The following is a 19,933-nucleotide window of genomic DNA, read 5'->3' as shown; positions in this document are numbered from 1 at the left end:
GGCCAAGATGTGTAATACTAAACATGTTTCTTTGCTAAATGGAATTTGTAAGGTGTTAGGTGAGAAAAGCTCTTGCAGGGGCCAGGAGTTTGGCCTAGTGGTAGAGTGCTTGCCTAGCATGCACAAAGACTAGGGTTCAATTCTTCAGTATCACATACATAGAAAAAGCTGAAAGTGGTGCGGTGGCTCATTTGGTAGTGCTCTAACCCTGAGAAAGCCCAACAACTGTTCAGGCCCTGAGTTCAAGCACTGGGCAAAAAAAAAAAATTTTTTTTTTAATCATACAGGGAGGAATAGGGTAAGTAGAGGAAAGTTTATTGGGGTATGCTTTTGGGCAAACCCCCTGTTCAGGACCAGAGGGGTTGCACCTGGTCTGGTTGTAGGAGGGCTCTTATGGCTGGGGTAAAAAGCAGAACTATTGCCAGGCACAGTGGTGCACACCTGTAATCTAGCTACTGAGGAGGCTGAGATCTGAGGATCGCAGTGCAAAGCCAGCCTGGGCTCTAAAGATGGGAGGACTTACCTCCAATTAATCACTAGAAAACAGGAAGTGGGGTTGGTGGTAGGCCTTGAGCAGAACTGCTCAGGGACAGCGCCCAGGCCCAGAGTTCAAGCCCCATGACCCACCAAAAAAAAAAAAGCAGAACTGTTCAGTAGAAATTCTTACGCAGACAGTTCCTGATTAGTGAGCTGGAGATTAGGGAGGTAGTATTTCTGTACAAGGGAGTGGTTTCAGGCTTCCTCCCCTTTCCCCAGAGGCCTGACAGAAGTAAGCTTCTGTCTTCTGAGGGCCAAGAGCTCTCTCCTCCATCTTTGTTCCGCATTCCATATTATTTGCTCTGATACCATCCTTTCCATTTTCACCCCTACAGGCAACAGTACTTTCTGTGTGGGTGCCTGCTTGAACGTGGCCTGAATGCTCTCCCTGAGCTTTTTCCTCAAGTCTAGTGTACCACTACTTGAGCCACAGCTCCACTTCTAGCTACTATTAGTTTATTGGAGATAAGAGTCAAGGCTTTTCTGCCCTCACTGGCTTCAAACTGCCATCCTCAGATCTCAGCATTTTGATTAGGATTACAGGGATGAGCCACTGGAGCAGGGCAGCCAGTAGTTAAATTAAAAAATAGCCAGTGGCTCACCCCTGTAATCCTAGATACTCAGGAAACTGAGATCTGAAGATCAAGGTTCAAACCCAGCCAGGGCATAAAAGGACCTGAGACTCTTAACCTCTAAAACAACGTGAAGTGGGGCCTTGCCTCATGGGTAGGGGGTAACCTCGAGTTGAAGAGCTCAGGGACAATGCGCAGGCCTAGGGGTAAGGGTGGTACCCTTGAGCTGAAGAGCTCAGGGACAGCGCCCAGAGTTCAAGCCCCATGACCCACAAAAAAAAGGACCATCAGACTGTAGATCTTCCAGGAACCTGCCTTTGGCTTTCTAGGCATGGGATGGGGGATAGCTGTATGTAACCTCCAGTTTAGCTGCATGAAGAGACTAGATTTCTATCCTGGAAATACCCAACAGCTTTAAGATCCTCTGCTACTGTGCTAGACTCTCTAGTCTCTGCTTAATGTGACTATAATAGTGAGGACACCTGGAAGGAATCCAAAGTAAAGGGGGCCTGTAATGCCCGGGGAGAAGGTGGGGAGGGAGGGAGTTGAGTTTATAAACAGGTGGGGCTTCGGGCAAGAGTACTACATTTCCCAGGAGGCCTAGCGCGGAGGGGTGGGCGGGGCCTTCACGTACATCCTCCATCCGCGCCATGGCGGGATCGGTGAAGGACCGGGAGGCCTTCCAGAGGCTCAACTTCTTGTACCAGGTGAGCCTGTGAGGGTAGCGTGGGAAAAGGGGGTCGGTGCCGTCGGCCCCGTAGTGACCGCTCGGCATCCCCAGGCCGCGCACTGTGTCCTAGCGCAGGACCCGGAGAACCAGGCCCTGGCGAGGTTTTACTGCCACACGGAGAAGACCATCGCCAAGAGGCTCGTCCTGCGGCGGTGAGAGGCTGGCGCGGGCCGGGCCCTGAGCGGGAGGGTGGCGGCGCCCGGCCGGAAGCGCCACGACCGCCTTTGCCTGCACCCCCAGGGACCCCTCGGTGAAGAGGACAGTGTGTCGCGGCTGCTCCTCCCTCCTCATCCCCGGCCTCACCTGTACTCAGCGCCAGAGACGTGAGTGCTGCTTCCGCCCAGCTCGCAGGACTGGGCCTTTCCGCCCCTACCTGGTGCATGGAAAATTCACCGTGCCCGAAGAGGAGACTCACGCACAGTGACCATTGCTCACCAAGTGTCAAGTTTCTATTTGTCAGATTCTAGCTTCATCATTGTTATAAGAACAAGTTGGTTTATTTTTGTTACTCGTAGGGCTTGAACTTAGGGCCTGGACGTTGTCCCTGGACTTCTCAAGGCTGTTAGTACTTTGACCCACTTTACCTGGTGGTTCCTTACTTAAAATGAGATAAGAATCTCATGAGCTTTCCTGCCAGATCTGGCTTTGAACCCTGAGCCTCAGATCTCAGCCTCCTGAGTAGCGAGGCATGTGAAACCAGCACCAGGATCAAAAATAATTTAAGTAGTGTAGAAAAAAATAGGCTTTCATTGAAAAAGTAGATTGTTTCTTTCTCAACAATATTGAAGGGGTTCATAATAAACACAGGAATTCCCAGCAAGAGAACTGCCTGGCCCTCAAAAAATGAGGATCCCGATGAGCTGGGAACGCGGGTTAGTGGTAGAGTGCTTCCCTAGCATGCATGAAGCCCTGAGTTCGATTCCTCAGTACCACATAAAAAGAGAAAACCAAGTCAATCACGGAGACTCACTCCTGTAATTCTAGCTACTCAGGAGGCTGAGATCTGAGGATCTGAGAGAGCCCGGGCACTAAAGACCAGGAGACTCTAATCTCCAATTAACAACTAGAAAACGGGAAGTGGGGCTGTGGCTCATGGGCTAGAGGGTAGTCTGGAGCTGAAGAGCTCAGGGACAGCCCCCAGACCCAGAGTTAAAGCCCCATGACCCACCAAAAAAGAGAGAGAGAAAAAGCCGGAAGTGGCACTGTAACTCCAGTGGTAGAATACTAGCCTTGAGCAAAAGAAACTCAGGGACAGTGCCCAGGCCGTGAGTTCAAGCCCCAGGACTGACAAAAAGAAAAAGAAACACCGGGAGTTTAGCCTAGTGGTAGAGTGCTTGTCTAGCATGCATGAAGGCCCTGGGTTCGATTCCTCAGTACCACATACATAGGGAGCAGAAGTGGTGCTGTGGCTCAATTGGTAGAGCTCTAGCCTTGAGAAAACCCAGGAACACTGCTCAGGCCCTGAGCCCAAGCCCAGGACTGGCAACAACAACAACAAAAACAGAAAAGAAAGAAAAAATGAGGCTTCTGGAAGCTGGAGTTTAAGGTAGCCAAGGGCAAGAAAGAGGTCAGGTTACAGAGGAATACACCAAACAGATCTTGAAGAGTCTACTTAAGATATTTGGAATTTATCTTTATAGAATTATAAGAGATTGATTAAAAATTGCATTCCAAAGAGAAGTAGGCATCTGATTCTTACAGAAAAACAGTGGAGGCAAAACTGGTGCAGGCCATTTTCTTTTCTTTTCTTTTGCCAGTCCTAGGGCCTGAACTCACAGCCTGGGCACTGTCCTTGGGCTTTCCTAAAGGCTTGCACTCTACCATTCTGGCTTTTTCTGTATATGTGGTATGGAGGAATTAAACCCCGGTCTTGGTACATGCTAGGCAAGCACTCTACACTAGGCTAAACTCTGGCCCGATGGTGCAGACCTTTTCTACCCAAATCTGGGCACTCTTCCTTTCTCCCACTTTCACCCCAGGCCGCAGGGGACAGCGTTGGACAGTACAGACCTGCCTAACGTGCTGGCGCAGCCAGCGCTTCCTCAATGACCCCAATCATATCCTCTGGGGGGACCGGCCCGAGGCCCAGCTAGGGAACCAGGCAGGTGAGTCGTGGTAGGAAAATGGGGATATCCCAGGGGAGGCATGGATGTAGAAAGACACCAAGGTGAATCTGGTTAGTGTAAAGAGTGCTACCATTTTAGAGAATTAATTGTGCTCTCATTCTGCTCTTCTACCCAGATTCCAAACCACCACAGCCCATGCCAAACCCAGCCCCCCTTCCCAAAGAGAAAACACAGCCTGAGGCTGCTGCAGTCTCCAGGGATGGATTTTCCTCACCTCCACATAAATAAAGTTGAATTCTCTTTGCAGAATTCTGTGGTTCTGTTCAGTGGGCATTTCAGCTCAATTTCCATTCTGCTTTTTTCTCTTTCTGTTTGTATTTCTAGTTCACTGTCAATCCTGTGCTTCATCCTCACATCATTGTCCTCCACAAGGCAGGCAGATCCCAATTTCCACAGGGCATTTGGTCCCATGAAGCTCCCACTTCCAGGGCACACAGAAACATGGGGCTTGAAAGCTCACCTCGAGAACTCACACTTGTGATCCTAGAAACTCAGGAGGCTGAGATCTGAAGATCTGGGTTTGAAGTCAGCCCAGACAGCAAAGTCCATGAAACTCATTTCCACCCAACCACCAAAACGCCAGAAATAGAGCTATGCTCAAGTAGTAGGGTGCCTGCCTTGAGCAGAAAAAGCAAAGGCACTACGGGCAGGCCCTGTGTTCAATCCTTATTGCTAGAAGACATCAAAGTACTAGATCTCAGAAAGGAGACAAAGTGGCCAGGAGTCCCACAGAAACCAGACTTGTAATAAATTTTGTCTAAGGTCTAAGGGATAGCCTCAACCATATGACTAATAAACAGTAGGAATGGATGGAAGTGGCGCTGTGGCTCAAGGGGTAGAGGGCTAGCCTTGAGCAGAAGAACTCAGGGACAGCGCCTAAGCCCAGCTTCAGGTGCAGTGGCTCATGCCTGTAATCCTAGCTACACAGGAGGCTGGAATCTGAGGACTGCAATTCAAAGCCATCCAGGGCACAGAAGTCCATGAGATTCTTATCTCCAGTTAACCAGCAGAAAATGAAGTGGTGCTGTGGCTCAAGTGGTAGAGCACTAGCCTTGACTTAAAGAGCTCAGAAATAGTATCCCAGCCCAGAGTTCAAGCCAGCCAAAAAAGAAAAAAAAAAAGAATCCATGCAGTGGCAGAGTGCTTCTAGGTGAGTAGGGTTCTTTTTTTTTTGGTGGGGCTTGAACTCTGGGCCTGGGTGCTGGACCTGAGCTCTTCAGCTGAAGGCTACCGCCTTCCTATTTTCTCCTTCCTGTTTTCTCGTGATTAACTGGAGATAAGAATCTCACAGTCTTTAGCGCTCAGGCTGGCTTTGAACCTTAACCCTCAGCTCTCAGCTTCCTGAGTAGCTAGGATTACAGGCTTGAGCCAAACGCCCAGGCAAAGCAGAACTTCTTTTTCCTTTTTTTTTTTTTCCTCAATTGTCCTGAGGTTTGAACTCTGGGCCTGAGCACTGTCCTTGGGTTACTCAAGACTAGCACTCTACCACTTGAGCCACAGCACCACTTCTGGCCTTTTCTGTGATTGTGGTACCGAAGAATCAAACCCAGGGCTTCCTGCATAAGGCGCAAGCACTCTACCATTAGGCCACACTCCCGGCCTGTGAGTAGGGTTCTTTAGTGCTGGGCACAAGGAACAACTTTGCCCCCAGGCCTCACCATCATAGATCCACTAAAGAATTTTAACTTGTCACCAGTCCATTCCAGTTTCTTGTCTGTTCACACACACAGTGACAATCAGCAAAAGTCCCATCTCTTCATGGGCTGCACACGTACGCACATGCGCTTACACATACACACACACACACACACACACACACACACACACACCTGCTTATCTCTGTAGACCCTTGCAGCCTAGGACCAGGCAGATTTCTGACTTACCCAGAGCCTGGAATTGAAACTCCCTCTCAGCTTTGATTTAATAAAATATGTCTTTGGCTCTCATTGCTCATTCAAACCTTAAGCACTTTTCTGGCAGACTTGTTGGATTCAAGACAAGTGATACCCAAGAAGAGATCTAAGAAATAGCCATGTGCAGCAGGCATGGTGGCTCACGCCTGTAATCCTAGCTACTCAGGAGGCTGGGATCTGAGGATCACGGTTCTAAGCCATGCGAGGCACAAAAGGACCTGAGATTCTTATCTCCAATTAACCTCTAGAAAATGGGAAGTGGGGCTTGGCTTGAGGGTAAGGTGGTAGCCTTGAGCTGAAGAGCTCAGGGATAGCATACAGGCCAAGTTCAAGCCCCAAGACCTACAAAAAAAAGAAAGCCATGTGCACGCCACAGTACCAATATAGGTTACCTTTCAAGCACAGCCAAGTCAGAAAAAAAAGACTTATTTCAACCCTACTCCAGGCCAATTAATGCACTAGAGTGACTAATTTGACCTTGAGCCTTGTGTCTGGCAAGAGAATTCCAGCAATACATGAGCATTGTAAAGATGGTATGAAAATTTGTAGCAAGCCAAAAATGGGCAAGATGGCCCCTGCACACAAGATGGCAAAGGTCAACCCACTGGGTGCCCATTGTTCTGTCCAGTGGGAGGGGGGATGTGTGCAGCTCCTGAGGATGAGAGGTGCAGAGACAAAGGAACACGGCAGGGAGCTTTCCATGCTTGTGGCCTGTGACCCTCCTCCAGAAATTTTCCAATCACTTCACCAAAATATCCAGTGATGGGCCAAAGATGGATGCTGAGAACCCCAGGACCATCAGTGATGGGTGAGAGGTGAGACACAGACCTCAGGGAAACCAGCTGCTCCCAACAGCTTGAAGAACCTGAAGGAAAAAAACAAACTGGTACCACCCAACAGAGAAGAATCCAAGTTCCCTAGCAAAATCATGGCTAAGTCATCCTCTACTGCTAAAATCTCAGAAGGAGCCAGCCCAAATCACCCTTGATCCTCATCCTAACTGATGGCGGGGCCAAAAGGAGATACCATTTGGAAAGAAGATCAACTATATTTAATCCACTGGGTTCTCTATGGGAAGGTGATGAGTTTGTTCATCAGATTATTCACTTCAGCCACCAAAGATTACTATCCACACCAGAATCCACCACTGCAACATCAGTCAAGAGCCGAGGAGCCATTAGCCATGACACCCTTAAACACACATGCAGGCCTGCCTTGACTGTGTCAAAGGCTTAGCAGTGTATTTGTTCTTTTTGACAGACTACAACCCTGAAGATCTGTGGTTGGAAACACAGCCACTCTGTATTTGACCAACAGAGCTGAATATGACAGGAGAGCCAGAGAGGGGACTCAGGGATACATGACATAATTGACATGATTTGTATACAGTGAAGGAACCAAAGGCATCTTCTCACTGTACTGCAATATTTTTTTGCCAGTCCTGGGACTTGAACTCGGGGCCTAGGCACTGTCCTTGAGCTTTCTCAAGGCTAGTTAGGGCTCTACCACTTGAGTTACAGCACTATTTCCAGCTTTTTCTCTTGTTTTTGGTAGGTCAGGGGGTTTGAGCTCTGGGTCTGGGTGTTGGCCCTGAGCTCTTCAGCTCAAGGCTACTGACCTACCCCTTGAGCCACAGCCCCATTTCTCATTTTGTAGTGATTAATTTGAGATAAAAGTCTCACTGTCTTTAGTCTCCAGACAGGCTTTGAACTGAGATCCTCATATCTCAAGCCTCCTGAGTAGCTAGAATTACAGGTGTGAGGCACCATGCCTGGCATTATTTCCAGCTTTTTCTATGTACCCAGGAATAGAGCCCAGGGCTTTGTGCATGCTAGGCAAGCACTCTAACACTAGGCCACATTCCTGACCTATGTTGCCAATCTTTATACCCTTTACAATATGGGTTTTTCTGTGTGTGTGTGTGTGTGTGTGTGTGTGTGTGTGTGTGTGTGTGTGTGTGTTTTATACTAACCCCACTCCCTGTTTTTATCCTTAGGAGTTTCACTCAAAAGGTAAATCTCATCAAGAGTAGAACTTCGTTGCTGTAGAATAGTTTTTATTGAAAATGTCTACCGGTAGGGGGCACCAGTGGCTCATGCTTGGAATCCTATCCACTCAGGAGACGGAGCTCTAAGGATCAAGGTTCAGTTTGTGAGACTTTTATCTGCAATTAACCATCAGAACTCAGAAGTGTGGTAGAGTGCCAGCTTAGCTTTAAGCAAAAAAAGCTCAGAAGGGGCTAGGTATGTGGCTTAGTGGTATAGTGCTTGCCTAACATGCATGAAGCCCTGGATTTGATTCCTCAGCACTACATAAATAGAAAAAGCTGGAAATGGCTCAAGTGTTAAAGCACTAACCTTGAGTGGAAAAGCTCAGGCACTGCATAGTTTACACATTGATTTCAAACCCCACAACTCATCTCCGCCCCCACCCATTCCTCCACTCCCTCCCCCCACAAAAAAAAAAGGAGGAAGAGAAAGGGCAAGGAACCAGTGTTTGAATCAGCCAGTAGCTCTCAGGAATAAGGACCTCTTCTTGTATGCTGTTTGGCCCAGAGGCAAGTAAAGTTAAGGAACAGAGTCTCACTAAAGATCCAAGCCAGTGAGGAGCACGTTTGTAATCCTAGCTACTCGGGAGCCTGAAATCTGAGGATCAAGATTCAAAACCAGCCCAGGCACAAAAGGACCCGAGACTCTTATCTCAGTTAGCTAGGCTCTGAAGTCAAAGCACTCTAACCAGCTGGGCACAGTGGCTCACATCTGTAATCCTAGCTACTCAGGAGACTTGAGATCTGAGGATCTTGGTTCAAAGCCAGCCTGGGCACTGAAAACCAAGAGACTCTTATCTCTAAGTAATCACTAGAAAACAGAAAACAGGAAGTGGGGCTGTGGCTCCAGGGGTAGGGCAGTAGCCATGAACTGAAGAGCTCAGGGACAATGCCCAGGCCCAGGGGTAGGGCAGCAGCCTTAAGCTGAATTGCTCTGGGACAATGCCCAGGCCCAGAGTTCAAGCCCAATGACCCACAAAATACGCTCTAACCCAGACATTTGAAGGTTAAAGTGTTGCAGGCCAGGCCTCTGGGAGAGCTTGGGGCTAGTCCCTGCACTTCCGTATCCCACATTCTTCCTTTTTTTCCATTTAGACAGGGTCTCATTATGAAGCCCAGGCTGGATTGGAACTCTCTCCCTCCGCCCCTCCCTCTTTTTGCCACTCCTGGGGTTTGAGCTCAGGGGCCTGGGCAATGTCCCAGGTTCTTTTGCTCAAGGCTAATGTTCTACCACCTGAGCCGCAGCACCACTTCGGGCATTTTCTTTGTATGTGGTACTGTAGACTCGAACCTGAGGCTTCATGCATGGGAGGCAAGCTTTCTACTACTAAGTCACATCCCCTGGCTTTGAACTCTCAATCCTTCTTCCTTCACCTCCCCAGTACTGGGATTACAGCAAAGTCCCATTACATCTGCTGACATACACATGGGATCCTGCCCCGGTCTTGGTGACAGTTCTGGATACTTTCAGTCAAGCCCAGAGCTAGCTACATATTTCTGTCCTGGTTTGCATGTTGGCATCTCACAGAATGTTTTCTCCTAGGCAGCAAAAGCTGAGACATTTTACTAAAACTAGAGGTAAGCAGGAGATCTTTTATTGATCTTATAAAGTTAAGGAACAGAGTCTCACTAAAGATCCAAGCCAGCGTGGAGCACGTTTGTAATCCTAGGTACTCAGGAGGAGGCTGAGATCTAAGGATCAAGGTTCAAAGCCAGCCCAGGCACTAAAGTCCGTGAGATTCTTATCTCCAATTAACCACTTGAGTGCTGTGGCTCAAGTGGTAGAACGATACCTTTGAGCTGAAGAGCTCAGGGACAGTGCCCAGACTCAGAGTACAAGCCCCATGACTGACCCACTCCCAAAAAAGTCTTACAGACTTGGACCTGGAGTGTAGCATAGTGGTAGAGCATTTGCCTAGCATGGATGAAAGGCTGGGATAAATTGCTCCATACCACATACATAGAAAAAGCCAGAAGTATGGGGGTTGGAGGAGGGAAATGGGGACCAAGACATGAGAAAGGGTATCAATCTATGTGAAGTAATACACCTTCTATCTGGTGGATATAATGTAACCCTTCTATTAATTACAATAAAAATATATGAAAGAAAAAAAAAGCCAGAAGTAGTGCCGTGGCTCAGGTGGTAGAGCACTAGCCTTGAGAAAGCTCAAGGACAGTGCCCAGGTCCTGAGTTCAAGCACCAGGACAGGCAAACAAAGAGAGGGGGGAAAGGAGGAATGAGTGCCTTTGTGTGCATTGCAAGCTGGAGAACAAGGACAGCCCCAACCACTTCTAGTTCTTTACTCTTGTTCTGATTCTCTTCACCTTTCCTTCCACTTCTCAGCATCCCTCGGACCTCTTGTACATTCTTAACTGGTTGGGATTTAGTACACTCTGTGTGTGTGTGTGTGTGTGTGTGTGTGTGTGTGTGTGTGTGTGTGTGTGTGTCTGTTAGCATATATTTTAAATGTTGCTTTGTGCTTATCTAGTTGCACCCAATTGAAGCTCCAGCTTCCTATATCCTAGGAGCTGTGTCTGGATCTGTCCATGGTTCTGAAGAAATAACCCATTAGTTCTCACTGACTTTACAAATGCATTCTTGTCATGAGAACTTACCCATAGCTGTGAACTCCACACTGAGTACTACCAAGGCGAGAGCATCTGCTCATGGTACAGTCCTTCAGCAAAGGGGAAGAGTAACAGCCCAGAGCACGGTGTCTTCATATGCCCTCTATGAACAGCCAGCACAGAGCACGCTTCATTACAGTGAGAAGTTCATCTTCACCTCTGTAGTCAGAAAGGAAGTCCAGCATGACTGTAAGCCTTGTGAACAGGTAGGATTACAGGGACGAAGCACTGATACCTAGTTCATCTGAAGTTTTATTCTATCCAGAGTTAACCTTAATTTCAACAAAGCCATACCTGTACATTTGGTTTTGCTTTTTTGTTGTTGTTTGTTTTTTTGTCAGTCATGGGCCTTGATCTCCAGTTCTAGGTGTTGTCCCTGAGCTCTTCAGCTGAAGGCTACCACCCTACCCCTTGAGCCCCAGAACCACTTCCAGTTTTCTGGTCGTGAATTGGAGATAAGAGTCTCTAGGCATTTTAGTGCCCTGGCTGCCTTTGAACCTTGATCCTCAGATCTCAGCCTCCTGAGTATATAGCATTACAGGCATGAGCCATCACACCCAGCCACATTTGACATTTTATATTATGTACAATATATGATATATTATCTAGTAATATCTGAATATAACTAGGTATAAGGATATGTTTATGTTTATGCATATGCATGTCTTTCAGGTCTATGGAAAGTATATGGTATTGTGGTTTTTGAGCTTGGCTTGTCTCACTCAGTATAACTGATTCCCGTTGCATCTGTTTTCTGCCACATGGCATGATTTTGCATTTTTTTGTGGCTAAGTATTATGTATGTGAATATACTAATACATTTCATCTTCTTTATCCATTTGCCTGTTATTGGACCTCCTACCTGATACAAGTTTTTCATTATTGTAAGAAGTAGAAACATGGACATGAAGGTAATTTTCTGGTATATTGATTTACTCTCCTTTACATATATCTCTCTCTATATATATATGACCTCTATTATACTTTATTAAACCAGAGTGGGCTCCACACAGTTTACCTGAGAATCAGTTAAAAGGGGTCACATATTTGTTACTGCATTTTGTTTTTTCTGGGAAAGTACAATACAATCTAGTACTTTCAAACTGGGATAAGGCCAACAGACACCCCCAAACTTACACAAAGTTCATTTGATAAGATAAAAGTGAGTGTAAAACTAACCATACACAGAGGAATAGATACAACAAAGGTTGTATTTCCCCAAAGATTTCCAAGGAGCAAAGTTTCCATTTTCAGGGCTGCTCAGCATGGCTGCTCAGTATTTGTGTTTTTGGTCTATTATGGGACTTGAACTCAGGACTTGGGTGTCCACTCTGATCTCTTTTTCTCAAGGTCACAACGCTCCCTATTTAAGAGGCTAATTGGAGATGAATTTCATGAACTTATCTACCTGGGATGGCTTTGAATGGCACTAGCCAGATCTTGGCTCCTTCCTTCCTTGCTTCCTTCCTTCCTTCCTTCCTTTGTTTTCTCCTCCTCCTCCTCCTCCTCCTCCTCCTCCTCCTCCTCCTCCTCCTCCTCCTCTTCCCCCTCCTTCTCCTCCTTCTCCTCCTTCTTCACCTTGTTCTGGTGCTTGAACTCAGACCTGAACACTGGCCTAGGGAGTTCTCAAGAATAGAGCTCCACCACTTGAGCCTCAGCATCACTTCCAACTTTTTTCTATGTATGTGGTACCAAGAATCAAACCCAGGTCTTCGTGCATGCTACACAAGCACTTTACCACTAGACCAACATCCCAGCCTAGATCTCAGCCTTTTGAATAGCTAGGACAACAGGCATGAGAAACCAACACCAGGCTGCAGTGCTTATTTCTATGATTCTAAATCCATAGCAAAACCAACAATGAGAAGCCTGCAATTTTACTGCCATCGTGTGGTCAAGTATGGAAAGTACAAGCCTGGATAGATGAAAACTGTATTCTAGGAAATTTGTGTTCATCCTGCACTGTATCATAATGGTCTTTAAACATCTTCTTGGACATCATAAAAACAATGTCAGCTGAATACTAGTGGCTCACAATGGAAGTGGTGCTGTAGCTCAAACTGGTAAGTGCTAGCCTTGAATGAAAAACTCAGGGACAGGGTCAGACACTGAGTTCAATCCCAAGGAAAGACAAAAAAGAAAAACACTGGTAGAACATGCCTAGACTCCTAACTAGTCTGGAGGCTGAGATCTGAGAATCATTCTTTGAAGCTAGCACTGACTGGAAAGTCTGTGGGATCCTCATCTCAAAAAAGCAAGAAGTGAAACTGTGGCTCAAGTGGCACCACACTAGCCTGGACCTAGAACAAGCTTAGCCTAGCGACAGCACTCAAGCCCTGAGTTAAGCCACAAGTTTACACACATGAAGAAAATCCCTCCAGTAAGAATATTTCCTCACAACTCATATCAAAGACTGTTCTCAGCAAATCCCAGATCCCTGGCTGTGCACAGAACACAGATGAGATCACACCCCAAGACAAGATCACACCTCAAGACTTGGCACAATGGGATCTTCAGTTCACAAACACTTGGCCTAGATATGTTCTTACCAAATTCCTCCCATCTCTCAGAGGTGATGATTAACACCAAGTGCCACAGGTACCTTCCCTGTCCCCAACCCACACTGTGTCCCTTGTCCTGCAGCACTGCCCTCCTCCTGCAGGACGTGGTCCTTCCTTGCTCTCTGAGGCAGTGTGCCACCTGCCTCTTCTCACTAGGAATTGTGCTCCACAAGGATGGCAGCTCCTGTCTCCTTTATCTTCCCCAAGGGATTCCATATTCCATCTGCAGAGCAATTCCACAGGCTTAAGAACTACACATTTAAGTAGTCAGAGCAATGGCCCAGCACAGCCAGGGGATTCATGTATTAATTTGCATCTGGAGAAGGAAGTTAGGCAAAAGCTAACGTTTTGGTCAGAGTTGACAGGCCTGAGCCCATCCTGGGGAGAGAACAGGGTAGGAGAGGGGTCCCATCTCTTCTCCAGAATGCAGGAAGCAGAGCAGAGCAGTGACAGTCAAGGCCCAGGGAGGGGAAACAGCCCCCAAAGACCATACACACAGTGGCTACCCACCTTCCACAGTTCCGCCAGCCCCCAGCTCAATTCAAGTTTGGAATCCACTCCTAAGGTTAGAGCCTTCATGACCCAGGTCTCCTAGAAATACCCAACGGACACGTGTGCACATGAGCTCTACTCACCTCCAGGTCCTCAGAGCCAATCAAGATGAGATAACAATCCCCACCTGACTCTGTTTTTCTTTTTTCCTTTTCTTTTTTGCCAGTTCTGGGGCTTGATTTCAGGGCCTTGGACCTTTTTCTCAAGACTAGAATCTACCACTTGAACCACAGCACCACTTCCAGCCTTTACTATGCATGTGGTATCAAAGAACTGAGCCTGGGTCTTCGTGAATGCTAGGCAAGCACTCTACCATTAGGCAAGTACATCACTCTGCTTTTCAATCCAGGAATGTGGGTTGGAGCAGAGCTGGGACTACCCAGAGCCAAGGGCAGGTGGAGGGAAGGGCAGAGAAAGTGGAAGGTATCACGTATGGAGCTCACAGGAGAAACCTGACCTCCCTACTCTCTGCTCTTTCCAAAGTGGCTTCTTGAGAGTACTCAGGAAAAGACAGAAACATCTAAAGAAGCAGTGCTAAAGACAGCAAGCTGCCTCAAATTGCCTTTCTCCTCACTATACACACTTGTTGTGCCCAGAGGAGGGGTCGCCCAAAGAAGACCACTGAGATTGAGGTGTCCAAAATGCAACAGCAAGGGTTTATTGCAGGATACAAGCCAGGCAGGGAACTCCTCCACAGGCACTCGGCAGCGAGGCTGGGAGGAGTTGATAGGGTTTACACAGTCTTTTTAAAGCAAAAATTACACCCATCAGGTGGTCAAGTGAGATAGAGAGATTCCCAGGCTGGTAGAAAGTTCTCACACCAGCTGCGTCCCCTTCAACTGTCAGAGAGTTTTCAGAAGTTCCTGTTTGTACTGAAGGGGGTGGTGTGGGGGGTCTCTCCACACTCATGTACACCACATACACCTTTCTAAACCACACACTCCCCTGTGCAAGGCTGCCTTGTGCTTTGGGAAGCACTGCCAGGAAAATACCTCCTGCTGAAGCTGTCAGAGGGACAGCAGAAGGGCCAGACACCAACAGAAGCAAGATGGCTAGAGAGGCAATTATGGAGCAAATACTGAGTGTGCCTGAACACAGGAAGCAGACCTTAGTCTCTGTCATCTGTACAGTCCGCCCTGTGACCTAGACAAACCCAAAGCCTTGGGAATCTCTAAGGTTTGTGATAACAGCTTCACGTGTAGAAGGTTCTAGAAAAGCAACAGGACTAAGGAACAAGGAAGACACCCAGGTGAGGAATGACAATATGACTTCCAGGACCATTAAGCTACAAGCACACAGTCCTGTCCACATTCAGCTGTTCACAGCTACAAATGTCCCTCCGAGCAAAACACTCAGTCAAACCTGGGTGCCAGTGGCTCATGCCAGGAATCCTAGCTACTCAGGAGGCTGAGATCTGAGGATGGAGGTTCAAAGCCAGTGCAGGCATTAAATACCAGGTGTCTTTTATCTCCAGTTAAGCACTAGAAAATGGGAAGTGTGGCTGTGCTCAAGGGGTAGAGTGTTAGAATTTAAAGGTCAAGCCCCATGACCACCCAAAAAAATTTTTAATAAAAACAAAACAAAACATTCAGCTCAGCAAACATGATGATTCTGGAATATAATCATATTTTTCTTTTATCACAAATTTTAGGAAACATCTTTGATTTATTAATTTTACTAGGCTGTCTCATTACAACAATTTGAAAAATACACCCAGTTCCACATTCTCTTTATCAACAGGGAAGCAAGAAGCAGTGGGCAGGGATGGGGACTCCATGGCCAGGCACGGTGAGATCCCAGGTGTGGAGCGACAAGACAGAAGCTCATGATGGCCCAGGAGGGAGGAGGAGAGGAGGAACTAATGTTGTGACTCTCACTGTCACACAAAGCAGCTGGGTCACACTGCAGGTGAGAACAAGGACAACAAGGCAGATCAGGCTCTGTTTAGAGACACACTCTGAGCAGGCCACCTAACACCCCAGTCCAAAGGCCCTGCAGCCACCACACAGCCTTCCCTGTGCCTCAGCCCTGCTCCCCACTTAGGGCCTCCAGGTTGTCACCTTTTGCAGGTGAGAGGGACACATCAGAGCCCTGGTCACTGTCTGCCTCTGTGGTAGAAGAGGAACTGGTTAGAGCCCACGGGCATCACTGGGGGAATTCTGGGGTGGAGGAGCTCCCACAGGTCCTGTCTGCACACCACCAAGGACACCTCCCTCCCACATGCTACTCACTTGCAGCCTTGTCATAGCCTTCTCTTTTGCCACCTGCAAGGACAAACAGCACGTGAGAGGGGGACACAAGCACTGCCATGAGGGTCTGGAGGAATCCCCAGCCTTGAGCTCAAGGGAAGTTTCCAGAAATGTGACTAAGGAACCAGGGATTCATCTGGAGAGATGAGCACACCAGTTGGGAAGAGAGACCCCAGGACCTCCTGGAGTGTGACCTCAGTGGGGACATTCCCTGGGACCTGAGTGCTGGAATCTGGTCCCCATCACCACCCTCAGGGGTGACAGTTGTGTCCTTCATTTGCCCTGTGATTTACAGAAGAGGAGCTGTGAGGCTGGGGATGCCCTGAGTGTGCACCACTTCCCATCCCGTGTGCAGCACACGCTTCTACCTGGGGCCTGAACCCACGAGGGGGCCAGGAATTCACACCTCCACCTGCCTACCTGCATTCCTCTTCCTCCACAGCACAAAAACCACAGCAAAAAAGCAGAACTGCAACGCTGACCATGACAATGACCCACACAGGAATGGTGGGCTGAGCAGGTGGCTCTGGAAGAGGGGAAAGGAGGATGAGGCTGTGCTCCTGCTCTCAGCCCTTCCCCTCCTGAGGGCTACACATGGCTCCTGCTTTCTCTGCCCACCTGCTCTGTGCCCTCAGCCCCTGCTTACCCCATGTCAGGCTGAGAGGCTCCGGCAGCCCCTCATGCCGCACATGGCACGAGTATCTCTGCTCCTCTCCAGAAGATACCACCACCGCTGCCCACTTCTGGAAGGTTCCATCTCCTGCAGGCCTGGTCTCCACCAGCTCCATGTCCTGGGTCAGGTCCTCCCCATCCCGCCGCCAGGTCAGGGTGATCTCCGCAGGGTAGAAGCCCAGGGCCCAGCACTTCAGGGTGACCTGGTGCTCAGAGCTGGGGTGGTGGGTCACGTGGGCCTTGGGGGAGTCTGACAAGGAGCCAGAAATTCAGATCCATGTCCTGGCCTCCCATGGCCTCTGTGCAGCTCCTGTGACCATCCCAGGAGGTGGGGAGCCCGGCCGCTGTACCTGTGCGCTGCAGCGTGGCCTTGCCGAGCTCCAGGTATCTGCGCAGCCACTCCACGCACGTGCCCTGCAGGTAGGCCCTTTTGAGTTCAGCCACGCCAGCCTCCTCCCACTTTCGCAGGGTGTTCTGAGCGGCCATGTGGGCCGCGGTCCAGGAGCTCAAGTCCTGGTTCAGGGCGATGTAGTCCTGGCCATCATAAGCGTACTGAGTGTACCCGCGGAGGAGACGACCATCTGGACTCACGTCGCAGCCATACATTCTCTGGATGGTGTGAGAACCTGCCCGGCCCACGGTCAGCCCCTAAAGTGAAAGGAAACCCGCCCCCCCCCGCCCCAACCCACGGCCTCGGGTGAACCTGTGCTGAGACCCCAGGCTGGCGGGCGGGGATGCTGGAGGGGCGTTGACCTCTGCCTGGTGCTCACTCACCTCCCGTGCTCTGGTTGTAGTAGCCCAGTAAGTTCCGCAGGTTCACTTTGTAAATCTGCGCTTTGTCCCTGCAAATCCGCGTCTGCCTCTCCCAGTACTCGGGCGTCTCCCGCTCCACCCACGAAGCCCGCGGCTCCATCCTGGGGTTCGCGGCATCGCTGTCGAAGCGCACGAACTGCGAGTCGTCCACGTAACCGACGGCGATGTAGCGAGGCTCCCCGAGGCCCGGGCGGGACACGGAGGTGGAGAAATACCGCAGGGAGTGGGGACCTGCGGGCGGAGCCATGAGACACGCGCCCAGCTCCGGGCCAGATGGGGAACAGGGCATCGAGAAGGCCTGGGCGGCAGGTGGGTTCCGAGGACCCGCATGGGGAGGGAAGGGGAGGTGACTTCCCGGATCTCCAAGGCCGGGTTTCCTCTCTCTATCCCCCCAGTCCTCTTTCCCTATCCCTTCGTCCCCTCTTTTTATGCTCGCTTCCCGTCTCCACTCCACCCCTGCAGACTGTGCGTCTGCGGTTCCCTGACTCACCCGCCCAGGTCCCGGTCAGTGCCAGGGCCCCAGACAGCAGCAGCAGAACGGATCGGGGCGCCAAGTCCCCCTGCCTCGCCATCCATTGGGACTCTGAGTGTCAGGAGCTCCGCGCGGACTTTAGAACCTGGACTCCGTGGTCCTGATTGGCTGCTCTGGAGCCCGACACCCAATGGAGGAGGGAAGTGGGGCCGCGTCACCAGTGTCCGGGCAGAAGCCGCCCGCACAGATTGGAGAAGTGAAACCGGAGACTGGGATCCCGGGCTGCTCTTCCCGACCTGGAGTCGCGCTGGGTCCCTGAGCCGCATCTCTGGGCGCGGGCACTTGGGGGGTCGCCCTGAGCCCCGTCCTCCCAATCCAGCACTCTGTGCCGGCCTCCTGGGGCTCCCGGCTCGGGACCACGGCAGAGGTTCTCACTGGGTTTGCTTCCAGGGTCTCTGCACCCCACACGTTCCTGTGCACCCTGAAGTGATTTGTTCCCAATGTCTTCTGTCAATATTCACACAGACACGAAATCATCCTTAAAGCTCATTCCCTGCTATCCCGGGTCATCAGGAAACTCAGATCTAAAGATGGAGATTCAAAGCCAGCCCAGGAGGAAAATCCCTGAGACTCTCATCTGCAATAAACCATGGAGAACCGGAGATGGCGCTGTGACTCAGAGTGGTGGAGTGCTAGCTTTGAGTAGAGAAGCTCCAGGACAGAACCCAGACCCAGAGTTCAGGCCTTGGAGGCGGAAAATAGGTTAATAATGTACAAAAATGGAAGGCCACTCTTTCAGCGCCTTCTGCTCGCGGCGCCGCCCCCTGCTCCTCCCCGACTTGGTGACGTCCCTGAGTCACTGTCTGAGCCGTTCAACCCTCGCAGCCAAGATGTGGAGTTCTTCCAACAAGGCAGACCACTGGCCTAGGGTAGTTGAAAGACGAGGGAATGCTCTTACAAACCTTCAGGTTAAATGTGCACAGACAGAAGCCAAGTTCCCTGAGGAAGTTCATGACCTGGACAGGAAATGTGCTCTTCTCCATCCACCTCTATGTGATAAGCGATTTGAGATCATTCCTGCAATGTATGAACCCACGGGAGAAGAATGTGCCTGGAAACCCGAGGAGGAAGATGAAGTTTCCGGGGAGCTGAAAGAAAAGGCCACGATTGGAGAAGAAAACAAGGATGAAGGAAAAGAAGGCCCTAAAGGAATCCTGAATTCTGGCTGACTGTTTTTGAGAATGCTGATTTCTCAGGGACAGGGTTCAGGGACCTGATGAGCCTATTCTGAAGCCCTGGAAAGATACCAAAGTGAAGTTCTCACATGCTGGCCAGTCTAGGAGTGTGATCTTAGAATTTCACTTCAAACCAATGAGTATTTCACAAATGAAGTGTTGACAAAGACAGATAGGATGAGATCAGAACCAGATGATTCTGATTCCTTTTCTTTGAATGGACCAGAGAGTATGGGTTGTACAGGGTGCCAGACAGATTGGTAAAGAGAAAAGAATGTCACTTTGAAAACCATTAAGAAGCAGAAACACAAGGAACATGGGACAGTTCGTTTCCAATCATTCTTTCTTTCCTTTTTTTGCCCCTCCTGAAGTTCCTGAGAGTGGAGATTTGGATGCTGCTGCTGAAACTATTCTTGCTGCAGACTTTGAAATTGGTCACTTTTTACATGAGCGTATAATCCAAGATTAGTGTTATACTTTACTGGCGAAGCTATTGACAATGATGATGATAATGATGATGATGATGATGATGATGATGAAGAAGAAGAAGAAGAAGAAGAAGAAGAAGAAGAAGAAGAAGAAGAAGAAGAAGAAGAAAATGAAGAACTAGATGTGGGAGGGGAAGAAGGAGATGAGGAAAATGATCCAGACTATGACCCGGAGACAGATCAAAATCTAGCAGAGTGCAAGCAGCAGTGAAGCAGGAGGTTTGAGGATCACCTGCACTGTAATAGGCTAAGCAGGACTATTATTCATGTTAGACTTAGAGTTTTGTATTTTCCTGGTAGACTCATAACTTTTTTAAGGAAAGATATTGACATTTTAA

General features: G+C 49.2%; 1 protein-coding gene and 2 pseudogenes across 2 annotated transcripts; 2 read left to right on the top strand and 1 right to left on the bottom strand.

Moving 5' to 3' along the window:
• The first annotated feature begins 1,731 nt into the window (after window positions 1-1,731).
• On the top strand, window positions 1,732-4,214 carry Rpp21 (ribonuclease P subunit p21). Its single transcript, XM_090356163.1, has 5 exons — window positions 1,732-1,816; window positions 1,891-1,991; window positions 2,080-2,162; window positions 3,819-3,944; window positions 4,081-4,214. Exons 1-5 carry the CDS (start codon window positions 1,760-1,762, stop codon window positions 4,191-4,193), a joined length of 480 nt encoding a protein of 159 aa, XP_090212289.1. The 5' UTR covers window positions 1,732-1,759; the 3' UTR covers window positions 4,194-4,214.
• A 10,079-nt stretch (window positions 4,215-14,293) lies between these two features.
• Window positions 14,294-17,972, bottom strand: LOC150047973 (class I histocompatibility antigen, Gogo-B*0101 alpha chain-like; annotated as a pseudogene). Its single transcript, XR_016539202.1, has 7 exons — window positions 17,891-17,972; window positions 17,362-17,631; window positions 16,938-17,213; window positions 16,336-16,837; window positions 15,898-15,930; window positions 15,727-15,774; window positions 14,294-15,568 (listed from the first exon to the last, which is right to left on the bottom strand). The product of XR_016539202.1 is annotated as a class I histocompatibility antigen, Gogo-B*0101 alpha chain-like (transcript).
• A 679-nt stretch (window positions 17,973-18,651) lies between these two features.
• Window positions 18,652-19,883, top strand: LOC150047972 (nucleosome assembly protein 1-like 1 pseudogene; annotated as a pseudogene).
• Window positions 19,884-19,933: the final 50 nt, after the last annotated feature.

Source organism: Megascapheus bottae, chromosome 22 (genome assembly GCF_031878675.1).
Source record: "Megascapheus bottae isolate mThoBot1 chromosome 22, mThoBot2.hap1, whole genome shotgun sequence".
In the NCBI taxonomy this organism is placed as follows: Eukaryota; Metazoa; Chordata; class Mammalia; order Rodentia; family Geomyidae; genus Megascapheus; species Megascapheus bottae.
Note: the sequence above shows the minus strand (reverse complement) of the source record. Positions and strands in the feature narration are given on the sequence as shown.